A 16,713-nucleotide genomic window follows, 5' to 3' on the forward strand; every position below is an offset into this window, starting at 1 on the left:
TGAGTCGTTCTGAAGCAAAGAGAGCTGTCCGTCGTTGATGTTGTTGTGATGATTCAACGGAATGGACGCCATCATTGGGCAGCCACTCCAGGACTTCCAGGGCTGACCATGGAGATGTCAAGGGTGGCGACCGTTTGGATGTTTCTAAATCGAGATCCACAAACGGGATCGACTGCCGATAGGTCCATTACTCGACTCCCTGCTTGTTCGAACAAAGACCTCGATTTGTGGGTTGTTGTCTACACGAGCAGGAAAGCCTCCCCATCAATCGTTGTCGACTTTGGTATGCCTCTTGCTTATCACTTCGTTTTCTCGAGCGCGTTATAAGACGCTGCGTTCAGCTCCGCTGTTCCAGAGTGGTATTTTCCGCAATTCCGGGCAGGGATCTCACTGGCTGATTCAAACGACATTGGATGCAATTACCGCCAAACAAAGCATCCATAACAGAAGCTTGGCTTAATCATTCGCGCTCTGATGAGCTCACCGCGCGAGTACGGACAGAAGACGCATGTCGAAGCAGCCTTGGCTGGTGAAACTCTGTGCTCAGTCCAGAATTTTTTTGAACTCCTTGGTGATGTTCGTGATGGCATCTTCCACTGGGATCCTCTCCATTGACGATGCTCCAAAGAAGCCATGGATTCCTTTGACTCTTTCCAGAATATACTTGGCGTCCTTCGGCGCTGCAATGGGACCACCATGGCACAGGACGATGACTTCCGGATTGACCTTGATGGCTGCGTCTCTGATCTTCTGGATCTCGATAACGCATTCGTCAAGAGTCTTGCCTGACTTCGCACCGATGGATCCTGGATGCCGAAGATCGGATAGTCAGCCTTGATTCAGATAACAAGCTCTCGATGCGACCCAGACAACGACAACTCGAGACACGATCTTACCAGACGTCGTCAACCCCATGTGCGCAACCACGACATCGGCTCCATTCTCCGCCATGCTTGTGGACTCTTCCGCGTCGAAAACATACGGCGTTGTCAACATGCCCAGCTCGTGAGCCGAACGAATCATGTCGACCTCTAATTGAAACCCCATGTTCGTCTCTTCGAGACTGGCCCTGAACTGACCGTCGATCAAGCCCACCGTAGGAAAGTTCTGAACTCCCTAGAAGATAGATGCATAGACATGTCAGCAAGCCATATCAGCAAGTTCAAGGACACCTCGATGTCCAGGCAAGTATCGCGTTGAAGACAGGTTCAGAGTGCCCTCCGCCCCTACGTCCGGACAGACTTACAGCGAATCCCATATCACGGAGCTGCGCGAGGAAGCGAGGCATGTCTTTGTACGGGTCCGTACCGCAGACGCCGGCGATCACTGGCGTGTTTTTGACCACCGGAAGGACGTCCTTTGCCATTTCGACCACGGTGTCATTGGCAGATCCATAAGGCATGAGACCAGCGAGAGAGCCATGGCCGTTCATTCTGAACCGGCCGGAATTGTAGATGATCACCAAATCACCGCCACCAGCCTCTATAGATGACATTAGTGGGCGTGCTTCTGGCTACACCTTGTTGGCTTGCGGATAGTTGTACCGACATGCTTCGCGGAAAGTCCGATGCCTGGTTGCGTTGTGAGTATTGCAGGTTTGTAGCGGAAGTCTCGGGCTTGATATACCAGCGCCAGCACCAACAAGAGGCTTTCCGGCTTTTATTTGCTGCCGGAAACCCGAAAGAATTTGCTCTCGATCGGTAGGTGGGCTCATCTTGGAACCGCTTTTGTGGTTTCGAGTCTGTGGTCTTCAATGAAGCTCAAGAGCCGCGCCCAAGAATCTTCCTCCTTATGCGATTTCGTAGTATTGGGTCTCGTTTCAGCAGCTGTAATCCAAAGCTCTGATGCACCGATAGCCTTCCAATTTGTCGAAGGTCATTGATGTCGGTGGAGAGAGCTTGATGTGACGCAATGCTTGAGCTCCAATGCCTTCCACCACCAAGCTGTAACGTCGACTTCACCTCTTCTCCGCACTTCATCACAACAACACCGCTTGCCGCTCAAGAAGGCATTGGAGTTGCCAATAGAGTTTTCTAGGTTCAAAATGCACATCGTACTGCTCGGAACATGTGATGTAAGTTTGGAACGGTCGATAATCATTCAGTAGCTCACCCACTACGAAGACGAAACTCGATGAACTGCTGTACCTTCGTTCGCAAATACTCGGGAACGGCGACGACTACACGCGAGTGACTTTCGTCGATGTCGGTCGATCATTTGTCGAGCACGAAGCCATCACCGTCACTCAGAAAGCTCTGATCGAAGACTATGCACCAGCCGGCGCTCAAGACATCAGCTCATTACCTCGAGGAGACGTCATCAAATATATGATTTCCTGTGCCTCGTCCTGGCTGCTCGAAACGTATCAAGCTGGTCTCAATGATCCTTCTGAAGCTCTTCATGCGATCATAAGCATCGGTGGAACAGGAGGCACTTCGCTTGCCTCTGGCGTGATGCGCGATGTTCTGCCTATCGGCTTTCCCAAACTCATCGTTTCTACGGCAGCGTCAGGAGACATAGGACCTATTGTCGGCGAGAGCGATATCACTCTAATGTACTCCGTCGTGGAGTAAGTATAGCGAAGGTTGAAACTGGCCTGGCCCATCTTACTGGCTTGCTAATCCTTCCGCCTCTTTCATCTAGCATTGCTGGGACCAACTCTCTTCTTCGACGCATACTGTCCAACGCAGCAGGGTCAGTTGTGGGTATGGCGAAAGCTTACGAGCGTTCTCTCTCGCAGCAGTCAGATTCCAGCTCCCCAGCGTCCCGGAAGCGGATTGGTATTACAATGTTTGGTGTGACGACACCTGGTGTAGACGCCATTAGGAAACACCTCGAACAGTACAATGTCGAGACTTTTGTGTTCCACTGTACTGGGCACGGAGGCAAGGCTATGGAACGTCTAATCCAGCAAGGCGAATTAGATGCCGTGATCGACCTGACAACGACGGAGATCGCTGACCACCTCTGTGGAGGTGTGATGAGTGCCGGCGAGAGTCGTCTCGAGGCCGCCCTCAAAGCTGGCATACCGTACATGATCTCTCTGGGAGCCACTGATATGGTCAACTTCGGCCCTAGACCAACGGTCCCTGAGAAACTCAATGCTCGGAAGCTATTCGAGCATAACCCTACCGTCACGTTGATGCGAACGTCCCCGGACGAGTGTCGCGAGATTGGAGTGTTCATCGTGGAGAAAATTATGACACATGCGGCAGATAGGAAGAAAGTCCAGATGGTGTTGCCGAAGGGCGGCGTGAGCATGATCGCAACACCTGGCGGTCCCTTCTACGACGCGGAAGCGGATGGGGCGATTTTCGCGGCGGTGCGAGACGGGCTGAGCGGCTCTGGTGTGGTCTTGCGGGAGGACGATCGGGACGTGAACCACAAAGACTTCGCGATTGATGTTGCAGAGCAGATGGTGGCATTGCTCGGACTGCAGCGTGATTAGTTGGCTTCTGGGACATCCTGACGCTGACTTGGACTCCACGATGTTTCCTCATACCTTAGCAAGGTGGCGGACGCCATGGAATTGAGAAAACTCGAAGGAGAACGTCAGTCAATCATGACAAACTTAGGGGTATCTCATGCAGCTGTACAATTATGATACAATGTGGCCCTGAGCGCCGGCACACCCAGACATGGCTCGTGTGACTTTCATCGTAAACCACAATCAGCTTTTCCGTCCCAAAACTTTCTCGGAACTCTCGAACGCACGATCGAGCTTAGCCAAGGCCTCCGCCTTCTGCTTATCAGTCACCAGCTTGTCGCCCAGGGGCAGACTGCTCAAAGCACTGCTCATCAGCTCCGCCGCACGCTCCGCCGTCAATTTCGTCGAGCTCAATCTCGGCTTCTGCACTCCTGCGTTCGCAGCACCACCGTTGCTGCCGGAAGATGGTCCACCCACGGATGGGTGAGCCGGATGGTGCTGTGCGCCGTCCTTTCGACGAAGCCCGACCTGGCCTTTGTTGTCCATGAAAGTCTCGTACCCTTGCGTGTCGAGAACTTCCCTTGGGACATCCTCAGCAGCGCCCAGCGTCACATTGCCGCCCTGCAGAGGTCTCTGACTTTGCAGTGCAGCCATACGGCGAATCACACGTGCATTCTCGTCGCATCCTTCCACAGCGAAGCGGAGGCACATGATGGCGTGTTCGCGGATATACGGGTTATGCTCGTCATTTCGACAGCAGCCGACAAGCGCTTCGAGACCACCATAGCGCCGTACTTGGTCCTGTACCATGCGATTCTTCCAGATCAAGGAGGAGAGGACGAGGACTGTGAGCTTCTTGAGATTCCGCCACTCGAAGTCCGAAGGCTCGTCTTGGTCATGTTGGATATCGTGGCTCAGAGGAAGGACAGGATCATCAGGGTAGTTGAGTGGAGCTTCATTCTCGAAAGCCTGTTGTTGCTGGGCAGAAGGGGGGTGTTGCGGAAGTGGTGGGAGATTCGCATCCGGATGAGCGGCATTGACGTTGAGTGGTCTCTCAACCGTGAGTGGAGCCGTAGCAGGCTGCTGCAATTGCTGAGGGGCTTGCGAAGGAATGGCTGCGTCCACCGACATTGCTCGTTGCGGAGGATGATTCGGCGTACGTCGCGACATTGGAGGCACCGCAGCTCCGAGCTTGGGTATACCGCCTTCCAGCTCCCGCAGAAGAGTGACCAGTTCGCTTGCCATTTCCCACTCTCCCAAAATGCCCTTCCACACGCCCTCTTCCGTCAATACTGCGAAAAACTCCAAGTACTGATACACGCCCTCGTACATGCGTTCCATGTCCCAGAGGTTGAGCGGGAAGTCCTCCGGACTTGCCCTGTCGGCATGGATCTGACCTTGAAGGAATATAAGGGCACAAGTCTGCGGAATGATGTGCTGCCGGAACTCGGTAAAGATGAAGTTGAGGATGTGCAAGTCAACGCGAGTCGGTACGCTGGAAAGCAGCATTGGAGGGCCCATGCCTTCGACCTTGACAAATTCGGTCCTAACGGGAATGCCGGTCTTGGTTTGAGAGCTCACAGCTACTGCAGCTTTTGCGGCCTCGCCTCTCGCCCGGAAGATGCAAGTCAAGAGCTTCATGATGACCGCTTGTGCCGGGCTGATGATATCTTTCGACCTCGATCTATCGCGGAATGCATGGTAGGCGTACGGCATCAGGCCGTTTTTGAGAATGGCCTCCATGATCTTGACCATGAATTTGAAGTACAGCTCTTCCTCTCGCAGATCCCACGCCGCAACGAATATGAGCAGTTCTCTGAGCAGATTCCGCCCGTTGCTTTGCGATAGTAGTAGATGCGTGCGCACCGTGTGCATGTTGATGAGCGCGTTCCTCTCCTCCACAGAAAGGTGACTGGGGATGTTCGGTGGCGGTACTATGCCGCTCATGATGAGCATAGGCAGGACTTCAATCTCTGAAGGACCAAGAATGAGAGGAACGTCGGTCAGAAGTCCTCGCCCGTCTTCAGTCGAGCCGGGATAGTCTTCCTCCTCCTCCTCTTCTTCCTCTTCCGCATCTTCTTCTCCTTCCTCTTCGTCCTCTTCACCTTCTTCCTCTTCTTCCTCGCCTTCCTCGTCCTCCTCCTCCTCTTCACCTTCTTCATCGCTCACGCCACTCTCGCCATCCTCCGTGACACTGTGCTCGAGGACCTCCTCGGCATGATGCACAGATGCTGTCTTGTAACGTGGACCACTGACTGATCTCCTCAATGGACTCCTGCTCATACTCCGTGTTCTTTCAAGCGCGTAGCCATGCTCGTCGACGTCAACAGGCCTCGTGGTGATGCCATCTGCACGTCGGCTTGGTGGAAGATCTGGATTAGGTGGTGGCGGAGGCTCGTAGCCCTCCAATCGCTTCATGAGCTCCGCTTTGCCAGACTCGAGTATTTTAGATCCGGCCTCGGCAGTGAACAGCATTCTCATATCATCCGCAACGACATACTTGGACTGCAGGGAATCGCTGTCAAAAGTGAGGTGGCCGTCGCGGCCGTAGGAAGGAAAGTCGCCATCCCTGCCTTCCGACTTGTACTTCTCGGCGAGCTGTTCCTCCAGCATGGCAATCTTCCTCTCCACTTGCTTTGTCTGCTGAGCAACTGGCACATCGGACCGTAAAGCTGGCTGCTGCTCAGTAGCTGCAAGCATCTTCGCCTCGTAAACCGCCAGATCTTGACGCCACTTTGCAACGGCATCGTCGAACAGAGATTGCCAGTAGTCCTTGTCCTCTTGATCGCACTCCGCCCAGCGCCGCGGCATTTCCAAGTGGATCTCCAGGGGTGTCGGATCGCGTTTGTGGACTGTGTTGTAGTCTTGTTTGCAGAACTCGGAGATGCGTTTGAAAAATAATGCGTACCCATTTCCGATGAGTCTTTCGGCACCGTCGACTGCCTCCGGTGGGAGTGGATACTCGGAGAACGGTTTATCGTCGTATAGCGGCTGCGCAGGTTGAGTGGTGTCCAGAGTCTCCTCTCCATTGGTACCAAATGCAAGCAGCAAGTCACGCCTAGTGACCGGCGACATTGGTTTCGACGATGGGTTCGAGGGCACATCAGTCAAGCTTGCGGCAGAAGTTTCGGGGACATCTTCCGGGGCCAGCACCGCCTCATTCACACCATCGAAGAGCGACATCCATAGCATGAGCTTTCGCCTTTCGTTTTGCGCCACCAGATTGTTGAGAAACTGCAGACTCGTGATGAGAAGCTTCTTGTATGCATTGACGATCCATTGCCACTTCTCTTCATCACCCGCACTTCCATCATACCCTCGAGCCGTCACTCGTACGCAGCAGTTGATGAGACGAAAGACTTCGGCGTCCAGAAAGTGATGCGCAGCCAGATCCTGCACCACTGGTCCCACGGTCAACACGTTGCGGCTGATGGAGATGAGGTCGTTGAGTCGCTCGAGGTCTTTCCATAGTCCAGGGTAGTGCGATGCGATCAATGCTCCGCTTGTGCTCTCATAGTCGACCTGGCTCGGGTCCCAGATGCTGAAGCAGCGGCGCTCGAGACTCGGGATGGCGGCTTTCAGCAGCGTGCACAACTCCTCCCAGTATCGCTCATCTTTGCCAATCGCCTCGCGAACATCGATTCTCTGAGCGGTGCTCTTCAGAGTCTCTTTGCAGACGTTTTTGTCCAATAGTTCCAGCGTGCTCTCTTTCATATATGTCGACGATTTGAAGTGTACGGTATATGGCGGGAGTGCCAGACGGATGAATACTGCATGAGCAGCTTTGGCCGTGTCGCCGTCGCGGACCATTGTCGCTCCTTTCCTACTCCCATCAACCACTTCTGCTGAGAATATTGTCCTGCTCTTAACCCTGCTGATGTGTCGTGACGGCGGTCCAGAGGTGAATTGCAAAGTCGGAAGTCGATCACGTTGGTCTTTACGTCCGGTATCGCCGCTCTTGGCAAGCGCAGATGCCGACCAGACCGATACTCAATCACTTTTAGAAACAATGGCAGAGGCTGCGCGAAAGGGGCTTTTCGAGGGCAACGAAATGACTTGGAACTCAGCATGGCGCGGAAGCTCTTGAACGCATCCATTCGTCTCGCTGAACACTACGAACGTCTATCTATATAGTAATTCTCTCTACTTTTTGCTCAACACGCTCTGCACCGCCTCGATCACGGTCTTGTGAACATCCTTTGGTGCTGCCACGACGCCCTTGTTCTGCAAAAGCGTACGGCCATGGCTGAAGTCCAAGCGATTGCCCTCAACATCTGTGACCTCACCACCAGCTTCCCTCACGATCAGATCACCTGCAGCGTGATCCCAAATCTTCTCCACATAATCCTTCTTCACTGGTAAACGCAAATAGAGGTCGCCGGCTCCACGTGCAATGCTGCCGTACTTTGCTTGGCTGTCCATTCGAACCGAAGGCTTCGTGATGCCTAGCTTCTGAGCAATATTATACGAATCTCCCTGGTTGCTGTGTCCCGCCTCGACGGACTCGCAGAAGGTGGCATCCGAGATCTTTGACAGTGGCTTCATCTGGATTGATGACTCGGCGGCCAGGGCACCCTTCTCAAGCGACCTGCTGTTCGCGCCCTTGCCTTGCACAGCAGAGAATAAGACACCTTTGCCAGCTTCGTCACTGGCATCGGCTCCCGTGTTCTCAGTCAATGGCTCCGAATCGGAGACTGGCAAGTTCGGGCAGCCCAACACACCCACCTTGACATCTCCGTCGACCATCAGGCCCAAACACACCGCATATTGTCCACCACGGAGAAAGCCCTTTGTGCCGTCGATTGGGTCAATGGCCCATATTCTTCCCTTGTTGCCTCCTTTGCTATCACCCTTGTCGATGATGTCCAGCATGCTCTCTGCAGAAGCAATCGGTCCACCCAACTTCTTCTCGCTCTCCGCGTCCGAAAGCTTTGCACCCTTGACCAAGTCCCAGACAATATTCCTCAGCTCCTCATTCTCGCGGAGGTCTTTGGCTTCTTCTTCGGCGACAATCTCGTCATTGGGGAAGTTGTGTTGGAGAGCACTGATGATCAGTGCTTGAGCGCCGAAGTCGCCGATTGTGACAGGTGATGCGTCGCTCTTGTTGAGTGTTCCCTTTGCGTGGGAGTGGAAGACGGATTTTGTGAGAAGTGTCGCACGCTGGACCGCGAGTAAAGCGACGTCAAGCTCGTGGGAGTAGTCGTTCGTAGCCATGTTGTGGTAGCTGTTGGAAATGCCTGAAGTCGCCGAGAAGACTTGTGAAGTGAGGAGGCGCAGGCGAGGAAGAATCGAGGGGAGGATTGAGGCAGCCAGGATGATGAGTCCGATGTATGAGAATGAGAAATTTCGGGCCATGTGAAAGACTTCAGCAGGTCCCACGTTCGAAGTACTGGAGGTAGCTCAGCACGTCAGTTGGTCGACCCCTCCTCCGACTCCTCCGCCTCACCAGCCTGCTCGGCATGCAGCTTGGTCCGTAAATCTTCAATCGCCGCGCTCAGCTCATCCAAGCCCTCGTCGATCTCGGCGTCCTCACCTTTGCGATGTTGCGTGCAAAGCACGCGGAACATGATGTCAGCGTCGCGCAGCAACGCAGCTGCCTCGTCGACATCGGGAAGCATGCTCACGAGCAAAAGCTGCGTCTTGATGCTGTGATACCGCGGGATTGCATGCTCTGCGAGCAAGGCGCGGGCTTGAGCAATGCACTGCCTAAGTGCGACCTGATTGGTCTCGTGTGCGGCATCATATGCTTTGACAATGTCGTTATAGGCTTTGGTGAAGGTACGATTGATGGTATCACTGTCCATGGTGTTGTATGCGGTGGTTGCTTTGTGTATGCTGTGGTCAAGCCGAAGTAAAAGGTTGATAAATAAAATGCAGGAGCTGAATGCACTCTCGCGTTACCTCACTTCATTCACTTCTCCTCGAGCACATGCTCATTCACTCGCTCGATCTCTGCCTACAGTGATTGCTCGGACCGGGTCCTTAACGGGTCAATCTTCATTGCTTCGTGGCTTGATGATGACAGCGGGGGCAGAAGGACCGCTCTCAACGTTCTCCGTAATACACGGTGATCAGGACTATACAACGTGGACCTCAACAGCTTGGACGATGGGCTCCGAGCCAGAGAACGAATGATCAAAAGGAGTCTCCACAACAGCTCGACTTTGACAAGTGTGACTTTGAACAGACTGAGGTACACTTCCAGCGTCTTGCTGTAGATGGGGATGGCGTCAATGAGGATGGAGTCGAGAAATTCACGCATTCCATCGGTCACAAATTCCTGAAAGCAGCTCGGGCGATGCAGAGTTCAAAGTGCATGACGGCTTTTGGCTCGGCCATAGCGGGTGCGAAAAGCCGTCAGCCAACGATGTCAAAGGAGCCTCCACAGCTCGGCTCACAATTTGGACATCAAGTGCTTGCATCCATGCCTCAGCAGGAGAACGAAGTCGAGAGAGCCTAGCCTCAAGACCTTTGCATTGAGAGCCCAGGCATGAGGTCGGAAGAGCGTTCTGGCGCAGGACTGTACGCGAACCAGTTGCGAGTCAACAAATCTTGCATATTCCGTCCTGTGATCGTAGGACTGGGACCTCCAGATCACTCATACTGTATCGCCAAAACGCCTCGCTAATCATGCAATAACACGGAAAACAGGAGATCGGTCCGCTCGGAGGTGTCACCATCGGGGACGACCTCTTCCTCCGCCTCCACCGAAGCCTCCCCCATCTCCACCTCTACGCCCATACCCTCCACCTCCACCCCCTCCTCGACCACCTCCATAGCCTCCCCCATTTCTTCCTCCGTATCCTCCTCCATATCCGCCATCATCATATCCGCCTCTCTCTTCCACAGGCTCGTCTCGTCGTGGCGGCGGCCTTCCCTTGAGCTCTTTCGCCAGCCTGTCATACTCCTTTCGCATTTGCGCGTATCCCAGGTGCATCTTGCCGAAGAAGTGATCCGCCAAACGTCGATCGTTGTCCAGTCGCGACAGGTATGCGCCGCACACGTCGCAGACTTGTAGCTTTTGATGACCTGATGGCCCAGACGTGTCTGATAGCGCCTTCAGCTCGCGCTCGCGCTCATCCTTCTGAACCTTTTTCAGTTTCAAATTGTGAAATTCCTGGACACCAAGATTGACCGCTCCGAGCTCGCACATGATCTCCACCTCAATCAGGCCTGCCTCGATCGTTCGGCCCAGGTCACTGATCTGCTTGAGCAGCGCATTCGTCTGTCGTATCTCCTCGGGTGTCTTCTCGAGTCTGCGCTGAGCACCTTCTATGCGCCTGTCGCACTCGCTGACATATTTTCCGATATCTCGTTGGTAGTCGAATTCGAATCCCCAATCTCGTCGCTGATCGTCCGTGGCGGCCAGATATTCCTCGCGCAGGTTGGGTAGGTGCATGCGGTCGCAAGAGCCGAGATCTTGCTTTGTGTTTGTGAAGAGGTCGTGCGGGCATCCGCCGCAAAGATATGAGCGGCATACTTTGGGATCTGTGATTGCGAGCGCGGGTTGTCGTAATGTGCCGGGTGCTGCAAGGAGCTGCTCTCCCATCAGCTGCTCGAGCAGCTTGCGCTGTTCGGCGGCCATGATGGTAAGTGAGCGTTGAAGATGTGTGATGTTGTTTCAGAGAAGTTCGGAAGCTCGAAGGAGCAAGCTCGATCTCCAGGTCTTGGCGAGTCTCGGAGGTCCTCGCGTCGCCGCAATGTGGAACCTCGCCTGTTGTCTTGTCCAGCTGTCACATTGCTTGTTGACAACCACAAGCCCCCAACGATGAAGCTCTCGTCACTGCTAGCACTGCCCGCTGGTCTGATCGCGGCAGTCTACGCAAACGAATACTCGGAAAACCTCCATCTCAAACCACTACCTGGCGGATCACTGTACGCGGGATTCAACTTCACAGCATCGACACCACTCGAGGCCTACGAGCGCCAACATTTTCGATTCTTTCCTCGTTCTCTAGGCCAAATTCTACAATTCACACGTACGGAGGAGCTACATCTACGATTCGCATTGGGCCGCTGGGACGAAAGCAGCTGGGGAAGTCGGCCGCGGAATGGGAGACGAGAAGGGGGCACGGGAGTAGAGCTATGGGCATGGATCGAGGGTGATACCAGATCAGAAGCGGAAGAACGATGGAGCGGACTGGTTAACAGCTTGAGTGGTCTGTTCTGCGCCAGCTTGAATTTCATCGATCAGACCAAGACGATACAGCCTCTATTGAGCTTTGATCCGGAGGGTACCTTGAGGTCGAACGGCTCAGGACTGCATCTCATGCATGGCGTACTGCCACATGAGGTTGTGTGTACGGAGAACTTGACGCCAATCCTCAAGCTGTTACCGTGCAAGGGCAAAGCTGGCGTCTCGAGCTTGCTGGATGGACACAAGGTCTTTGATGCGAATTGGCAGACGATGGCTATCGATGTGAAGCCGGAATGCAATGCTCAGGGACGTTGCGATTTGCGAATCGAACAGACCGTCGACCTCGTCTTGGACATTGAACGCAGCATGAGGCCGCGCGACAATCCGATTCCACGCCCGATCCCAACAGATCAGCTTCTCTGCGATGAGAGCAAGGGGTACAACTCTCACGACAGCTGTTACCCAAAAAAGCGTGAAGGAGAAACGGAATGGTCGATCAGTCGAATATTTGGACGGCCAATCCAAGGTAGCTGTTCGCCGGGTGATGGTTCCGTTTCCGAGGTCTACCTGGACGTCCCTACTTCAAGACAGGTCGTCGCTACTTCAATGGGGACGGAGGAGACTTCGGATGAAACGGCGCGGCACTATCGATTGCGAGACGGCGGAGACCTGGATCTGACGCTTCCCCAACAGGTCCTCGAGGGAGGGGAATCGGCTCAGGAAAAGGCACTGCACGCGAGTCGACAAATCACTGGCTACGGTCAAGAGCGCGGTGGTATGCACGCCGTCGTTACGAATCCGCATCCATATGCGCAGCGGATCGTCTACCTGGAAAGCCTGCCTTGGTTCCTTCGACCGTACATGCACACCCTGGAGGTACGAGGCGCGAGCATCGAGAAGATGTACTACAGCCCCGCCATCGATCGGCGGAGAGGGACTCAGCTGGAGTTGGTGCTGGAAATTCCACCGATGTCCACGATCGAAATAACGTACGACTTTGAGAAAGCCATCCTAAGATACACAGAATATCCTCCCGATGCCAACCGCGGCTTCGACATTGCGCCGGCGGTCATTAGGGTTTCGTCAAAGGATGGGCAGGACAGCTACGTGCGGACGACGTCTCTGCTGCTGCAAATTCCGGTTCCTGACTTTAGCATGGTTCGTGGTACCCGCCTCTCCTGTGCTCTGTAAATGCTGACACACGAAAATCCCTATAACACAATCATCCTCAGCTCGACCGTCATCGCCCTCGGCTTCGGAAGCATATTTAACCTTCTAATACGGCGTTTCGTACTGATCGAGGAGATACCGAAGTCACTACTTGCAGTAATGATTGCGAGGCTTAAGGGGAGTATTGCGAGGGTCAAGGGTTGATTCGGGCAAGATGTAAGTCTACGGAATGATAGATTTCGACTGATGCTAACAGTACCAGAGATGCGTTATACAAACTCGAGCGTCCCAGTTTGAAATCGCCTTCTTCCGCTTGCCCCAGACGTGACTTCAACGATCTCGAGCTTCGCTTGTTGTCAAGTGCCAGCCTCGGGTCTTCTTTGGCTGTGTGCGGTCGTAGCAAGGCCTGGACAAGCGTGTGAAGATCGATAGGTAAATTGACGGAGATTTTGCGTCGATGGACGGATAGCTGACCGATCAAAGGTTAGACATTTCGGTAGACAACTCGGTCTCGAGATCGACAGGAGTGGAACAAGTAAGGTATGTCGTTCGTCCTCTCTGCGAGCCCGGCACCAGAATCTCGTCCCGTTACAAGCCTGGCTATTTATGGCACGACGCATGGCTGGTACATCGTGATGGGCAACTGCGTCGCTGCTGGCATCGCCTCGAGCAGCCAGCGAGTTGCATCGTTTCCCGTGATCCTGCCAATCTCCTATCGCATCGGAACCGACGGCTCGCAGGCGGCCAAGGAAGAATAGATGTGCCTATGTGCAATCGTCAGGCGCTCTCAGGGATGACGGAGCCCACTGATCTCACCGTCGTGCAGTCAGTGACATGGCCAGCCTTTGCTTAGGCATGATCTTGGTCGTGCTGCTGAGCAAGGGCTACGATACCTTTCCAATCTCCATTGCACACCTATGGTATACAATACATCAAAACGCTCTCGCTATCGCCCAACGATTTCGCCAGCAGCAGCAGAAGCGCGTTGAGCCAATTGGCCGCGGCGATATGCGGGACCTCCAGCGGCTCGCGCTGTTCATGCCGGTTTCGAGCGGTCTGCTCCTTGCTGACGGCAAATCGCGTTGTCAAAGATATTGCTGCCTGCCTGCCAGACGCAATCGCCAGCCTTTCCGCTGTAGGCAGACGCACCCATGTACGATCCAGGTACCTCATCAATGTTCAGCGTTGCACTGTCACCAGTTCGCGGACTATACCTCTCGAGCGAGCGTCTTGCGTTGGCGCTACCTTCAACAATTCACGTCAATTCACGAGCATCAAGCTACGGCGGCGCTCCACCCTTCCGCCTTCCGTCCCGTTGGCGATCGTACACGTCTCCCAACTTCTTTCGTCTCTGCCATCTTTCTTTTCTTTCACCTCAACCATCTACCAAAAGCAATCTTTGTCTAGCGCGCGCAGACTTGATCGGTACGTTGCAGCTCCCATCTTCCACCATCATCGCCATCGCTTCATAACTGCGCGTTCGCATATATGCACCACTCTGCCTTGCACCTTTTCGCAGCTTGGCCGCAGCCAAGCACAGAAGAAGTTCGCCATACACCTATGACATTGCTGACACCAGGGCACAGCAGATCCTTCCCATCACCCGTTCAAGGCGCGATACCGTAAGCGCAGTCGTCGTGTACGAGCCCAGACAACTTGAGAGCACCATTTGTGTTGGTGGCGCAACCCCAGCGATCTCCTCCCTTTGTGCTCGCTGCGACACTGTCGCAGGACGTCGTGCGGCGAGTTTCAGCTTAATTCCCAACATGACTGAAAATTCTAGCACTACGCCTTCAAACGGCCGCTCGCGCGCAGCATCGCACAGCATCGCGCAACTGAAGGGCAGCGAAACTGTCAAGGCTTCTCAATCCGGCGCCCAGAACACCTTCCTGCAACCAGCATCAACGACCTCTCCCACCAGTACCGGGGCGTCGCTTGAAGACGGCGGCTCCACGTTCACTCCGCGGGGCAACATGACCACGTCAGCCCCATCCAATCACTACCCTCCGTCAGGCAGCTACTCTGCGGAACATATCACGACCCGGCTTCATACGGTCTTCGAACAAAGCGAGCCAAGTGACACTCCGCCAGCGAAGGGCAAGGATCTCGGTCAGCGTCGCATCAACATCCCCAACGTCCGCGTAGCCGATACCTCTAACACAAGCCACGAGGCCAGGCCTTCCATGCGCTTCAATCTCACCAAGGGTCATCGCGAGGAGCTTCGTGAACTGCGCAAAGGACCATCGACACCCTTCAAAAGCAAGCTCATCGATGCAAACAGTGCACTTCTTACGGAAGACGAAAAGCACGAATACCTACCAGATCTGGAACTTGCCGTCCGGTGGACAACGTTCCTAGTACACCTCGACATCGGTTTGACCAACGCCGTCGTCATCGTCTTCGGCGATCGCAAGGCGCTCCACCCTTCCGACTTTGAGTGGGCGGTTGAGAAAGTTACGGAAGGTCATGACTATATCAAAGACACAGTCTGCGTCCAGGCACACGCCTTGGTGCAGGAGCTCACTACTGAAGATGCTTCTCTTTGGGATCTCACCGACAATGACTTCGCCAAGTATCTGGACGGCAATTTCGACACCGAGCAGTACTTTTCTGTCTTCGACTTCATGAGGGACTTCATCAACTTCGAAGGCTCATCAAAGCTCGGCAAGTGGTACATGCAGAATGTCTTTATCAATCTCGTGGTCCGCGTCCGCAAGTGCATGGCTGATGCTGATGCCGACAGCTGGCAGAATGTCCTCAATTTCTTCGACGGCGTTGCGCTTGTCAAGGCGCATGACACAGTTGATATGACAGCCTTCCAGCAGCTGACGGAGAAATTTCGCGACGAAAAGGAGCTTCAGCATCGCAGAATCGCCGCCACGCGGCACACCTTCATCTCCAGGGGCTCGGCACCTCAGAAGGAGGCCATCTTGCCGTTCTCTGATATTCGCACTGGTGGTATGGAGGAGGTTGAAGCTATCGATGCTGCTGTGGGGGACCAGATGGAGACCAATAATACGGTAAGTTAACATCGCGGCAGTGATTACAGCGAGGGCTTCACAGACGCTGACTTGTGGTCTGTTGGTAGGACTGGGCTTATACCGAGCTCTATCACGATACGCCCACAACAATCCTAGAAAGCACACAGTTCGATCAGAAGAGCCTCGGCATCGACCGCGACAACGAGATCCGTGAGGATGGCACGATCGAGACTAGTATCAGCCAAGCGATCGATGGCGGTTCTGTGGGCAAGGGAAAGTCTAGTGCGGAGGGGGATGGCGCCGAGAAGGATGGCGCTGAGAAGGAGCAGGAGGATGTCGTTTGGAGCAATGCCGGATTCGAAGTTGAAGAGGAGCACGGAGAGCATGATGAAGAGGAGAATGGGAGGATGCAGAGGTGCCGAGGGTCAAGTGGAACGACGGAGGATTCAAATTGGCGGTGGAGGATTTGAAGAATGAGGAGACGAAAATGCCGGACGATGACGACGACATCGCTGGTGAGGATGAGGTCTGGAACGATGGAGGATTTTAGAAGGTCGATTTCGACATCCTGACCTGCCTGGACACCACCACACATTGCGATCCACGACACACTCATCAAGGCTCTACTCTAGCCTTGTACCATTCGCACCATCAACCCTGATACCACAATTCCCCTTCAACCCAATCCTGCCATTATGTTCTTTCACTTTGTTTTGCTTTGGCTCAACTGATCAGGTCTGCTCGTATGGTCGAGATGGCCCCGAGCTGTGCCTCGTCCCGGCATTTCGGGGACTTGTTGTTTCTGGCTGGATGCTTGTCTTTGCGTTCATCTAGCTGAGCCTCGCTATGGCGGATCACGAAATGAAAACATAGAGCCATCACGAAACAATGGTTCATTCTTCTCAATGAGATTATATCGACGTGATTCGGCTCGACCGTACGGAAACTGACACCTCTGAACGATCCTGTGCCTCCGCACTGCCCTTACTGCCATTACT

General features: G+C 54.1%; 7 protein-coding genes across 7 annotated transcripts; 3 read left to right on the forward strand and 4 right to left on the reverse strand.

Moving 5' to 3' along the window:
• Positions 1 to 543: 543 nt before the first annotated feature.
• On the reverse strand, positions 544 to 1,714 carry MYCGRDRAFT_33929 (uncharacterized protein; the record flags this gene model as incomplete). The annotated part of the gene is made up of 5 exons (XM_003857418.1): positions 544 to 806; positions 897 to 1,116; positions 1,247 to 1,482; positions 1,545 to 1,571; positions 1,627 to 1,714. The coding sequence occupies 5 exons, from the start codon at positions 1,712 to 1,714 to the stop codon at positions 544 to 546; spliced, it is 834 nt and encodes a 277-aa protein (XP_003857466.1).
• A 330-nt stretch (positions 1,715 to 2,044) lies between these two features.
• On the forward strand, positions 2,045 to 3,633 carry MYCGRDRAFT_65793 (uncharacterized protein; the record flags this gene model as incomplete). Its single annotated transcript, XM_003856138.1, has 3 exons — positions 2,045 to 2,074; positions 2,124 to 2,569; positions 2,644 to 3,633. 3 exons carry the CDS (start codon positions 2,045 to 2,047, stop codon positions 3,446 to 3,448), a joined length of 1,281 nt encoding a protein of 426 aa, XP_003856186.1.
• Positions 3,634 to 3,670: 37 nt separating this feature from the next.
• On the reverse strand, positions 3,671 to 7,237 carry MYCGRDRAFT_32716 (uncharacterized protein; the record flags this gene model as incomplete). Its single annotated transcript, XM_003857417.1, has 5 exons — positions 3,671 to 4,312; positions 4,355 to 4,957; positions 5,009 to 5,491; positions 5,750 to 6,418; positions 6,494 to 7,237. The coding sequence occupies 5 exons, from the start codon at positions 7,235 to 7,237 to the stop codon at positions 3,671 to 3,673; spliced, it is 3,141 nt and encodes a 1,046-aa protein (XP_003857465.1).
• Positions 7,238 to 7,570: 333 nt separating this feature from the next.
• MYCGRDRAFT_65799 (uncharacterized protein) lies at positions 7,571 to 8,704 on the reverse strand (the record flags this gene model as incomplete). The annotated part of the gene is made up of 1 exon (XM_003857416.1): positions 7,571 to 8,704. The coding sequence occupies one exon, from the start codon at positions 8,639 to 8,641 to the stop codon at positions 7,571 to 7,573; it is 1,071 nt and encodes a 356-aa protein (XP_003857464.1).
• A 1,396-nt stretch (positions 8,705 to 10,100) lies between these two features.
• MYCGRDRAFT_98404 (uncharacterized protein) lies at positions 10,101 to 11,012 on the reverse strand (the record flags this gene model as incomplete). Its single annotated transcript, XM_003857415.1, has 1 exon — positions 10,101 to 11,012. The coding sequence occupies one exon, from the start codon at positions 11,010 to 11,012 to the stop codon at positions 10,101 to 10,103; it is 912 nt and encodes a 303-aa protein (XP_003857463.1).
• Position 11,013: 1 nt separating this feature from the next.
• Positions 11,014 to 12,755, forward strand: MYCGRDRAFT_89224 (uncharacterized protein; the record flags this gene model as incomplete). Its single annotated transcript, XM_003856139.1, has 2 exons — positions 11,014 to 11,016; positions 11,187 to 12,755. The coding sequence occupies 2 exons, from the start codon at positions 11,014 to 11,016 to the stop codon at positions 12,753 to 12,755; spliced, it is 1,572 nt and encodes a 523-aa protein (XP_003856187.1).
• A 1,745-nt stretch (positions 12,756 to 14,500) lies between these two features.
• Positions 14,501 to 16,185, forward strand: MYCGRDRAFT_89225 (uncharacterized protein; the record flags this gene model as incomplete). The annotated part of the gene is made up of 2 exons (XM_003856140.1): positions 14,501 to 15,754; positions 15,823 to 16,185. The coding sequence occupies 2 exons, from the start codon at positions 14,501 to 14,503 to the stop codon at positions 16,183 to 16,185; spliced, it is 1,617 nt and encodes a 538-aa protein (XP_003856188.1).
• Between the last annotated feature and the right edge of the window lie 528 nt (positions 16,186 to 16,713).

The sequence above is a fragment of the Zymoseptoria tritici genome, chromosome 1 (assembly GCF_000219625.1).
Source record: "Zymoseptoria tritici IPO323 chromosome 1, whole genome shotgun sequence".
NCBI classification, from domain to species: domain Eukaryota; kingdom Fungi; phylum Ascomycota; class Dothideomycetes; order Mycosphaerellales; family Mycosphaerellaceae; genus Zymoseptoria; species Zymoseptoria tritici.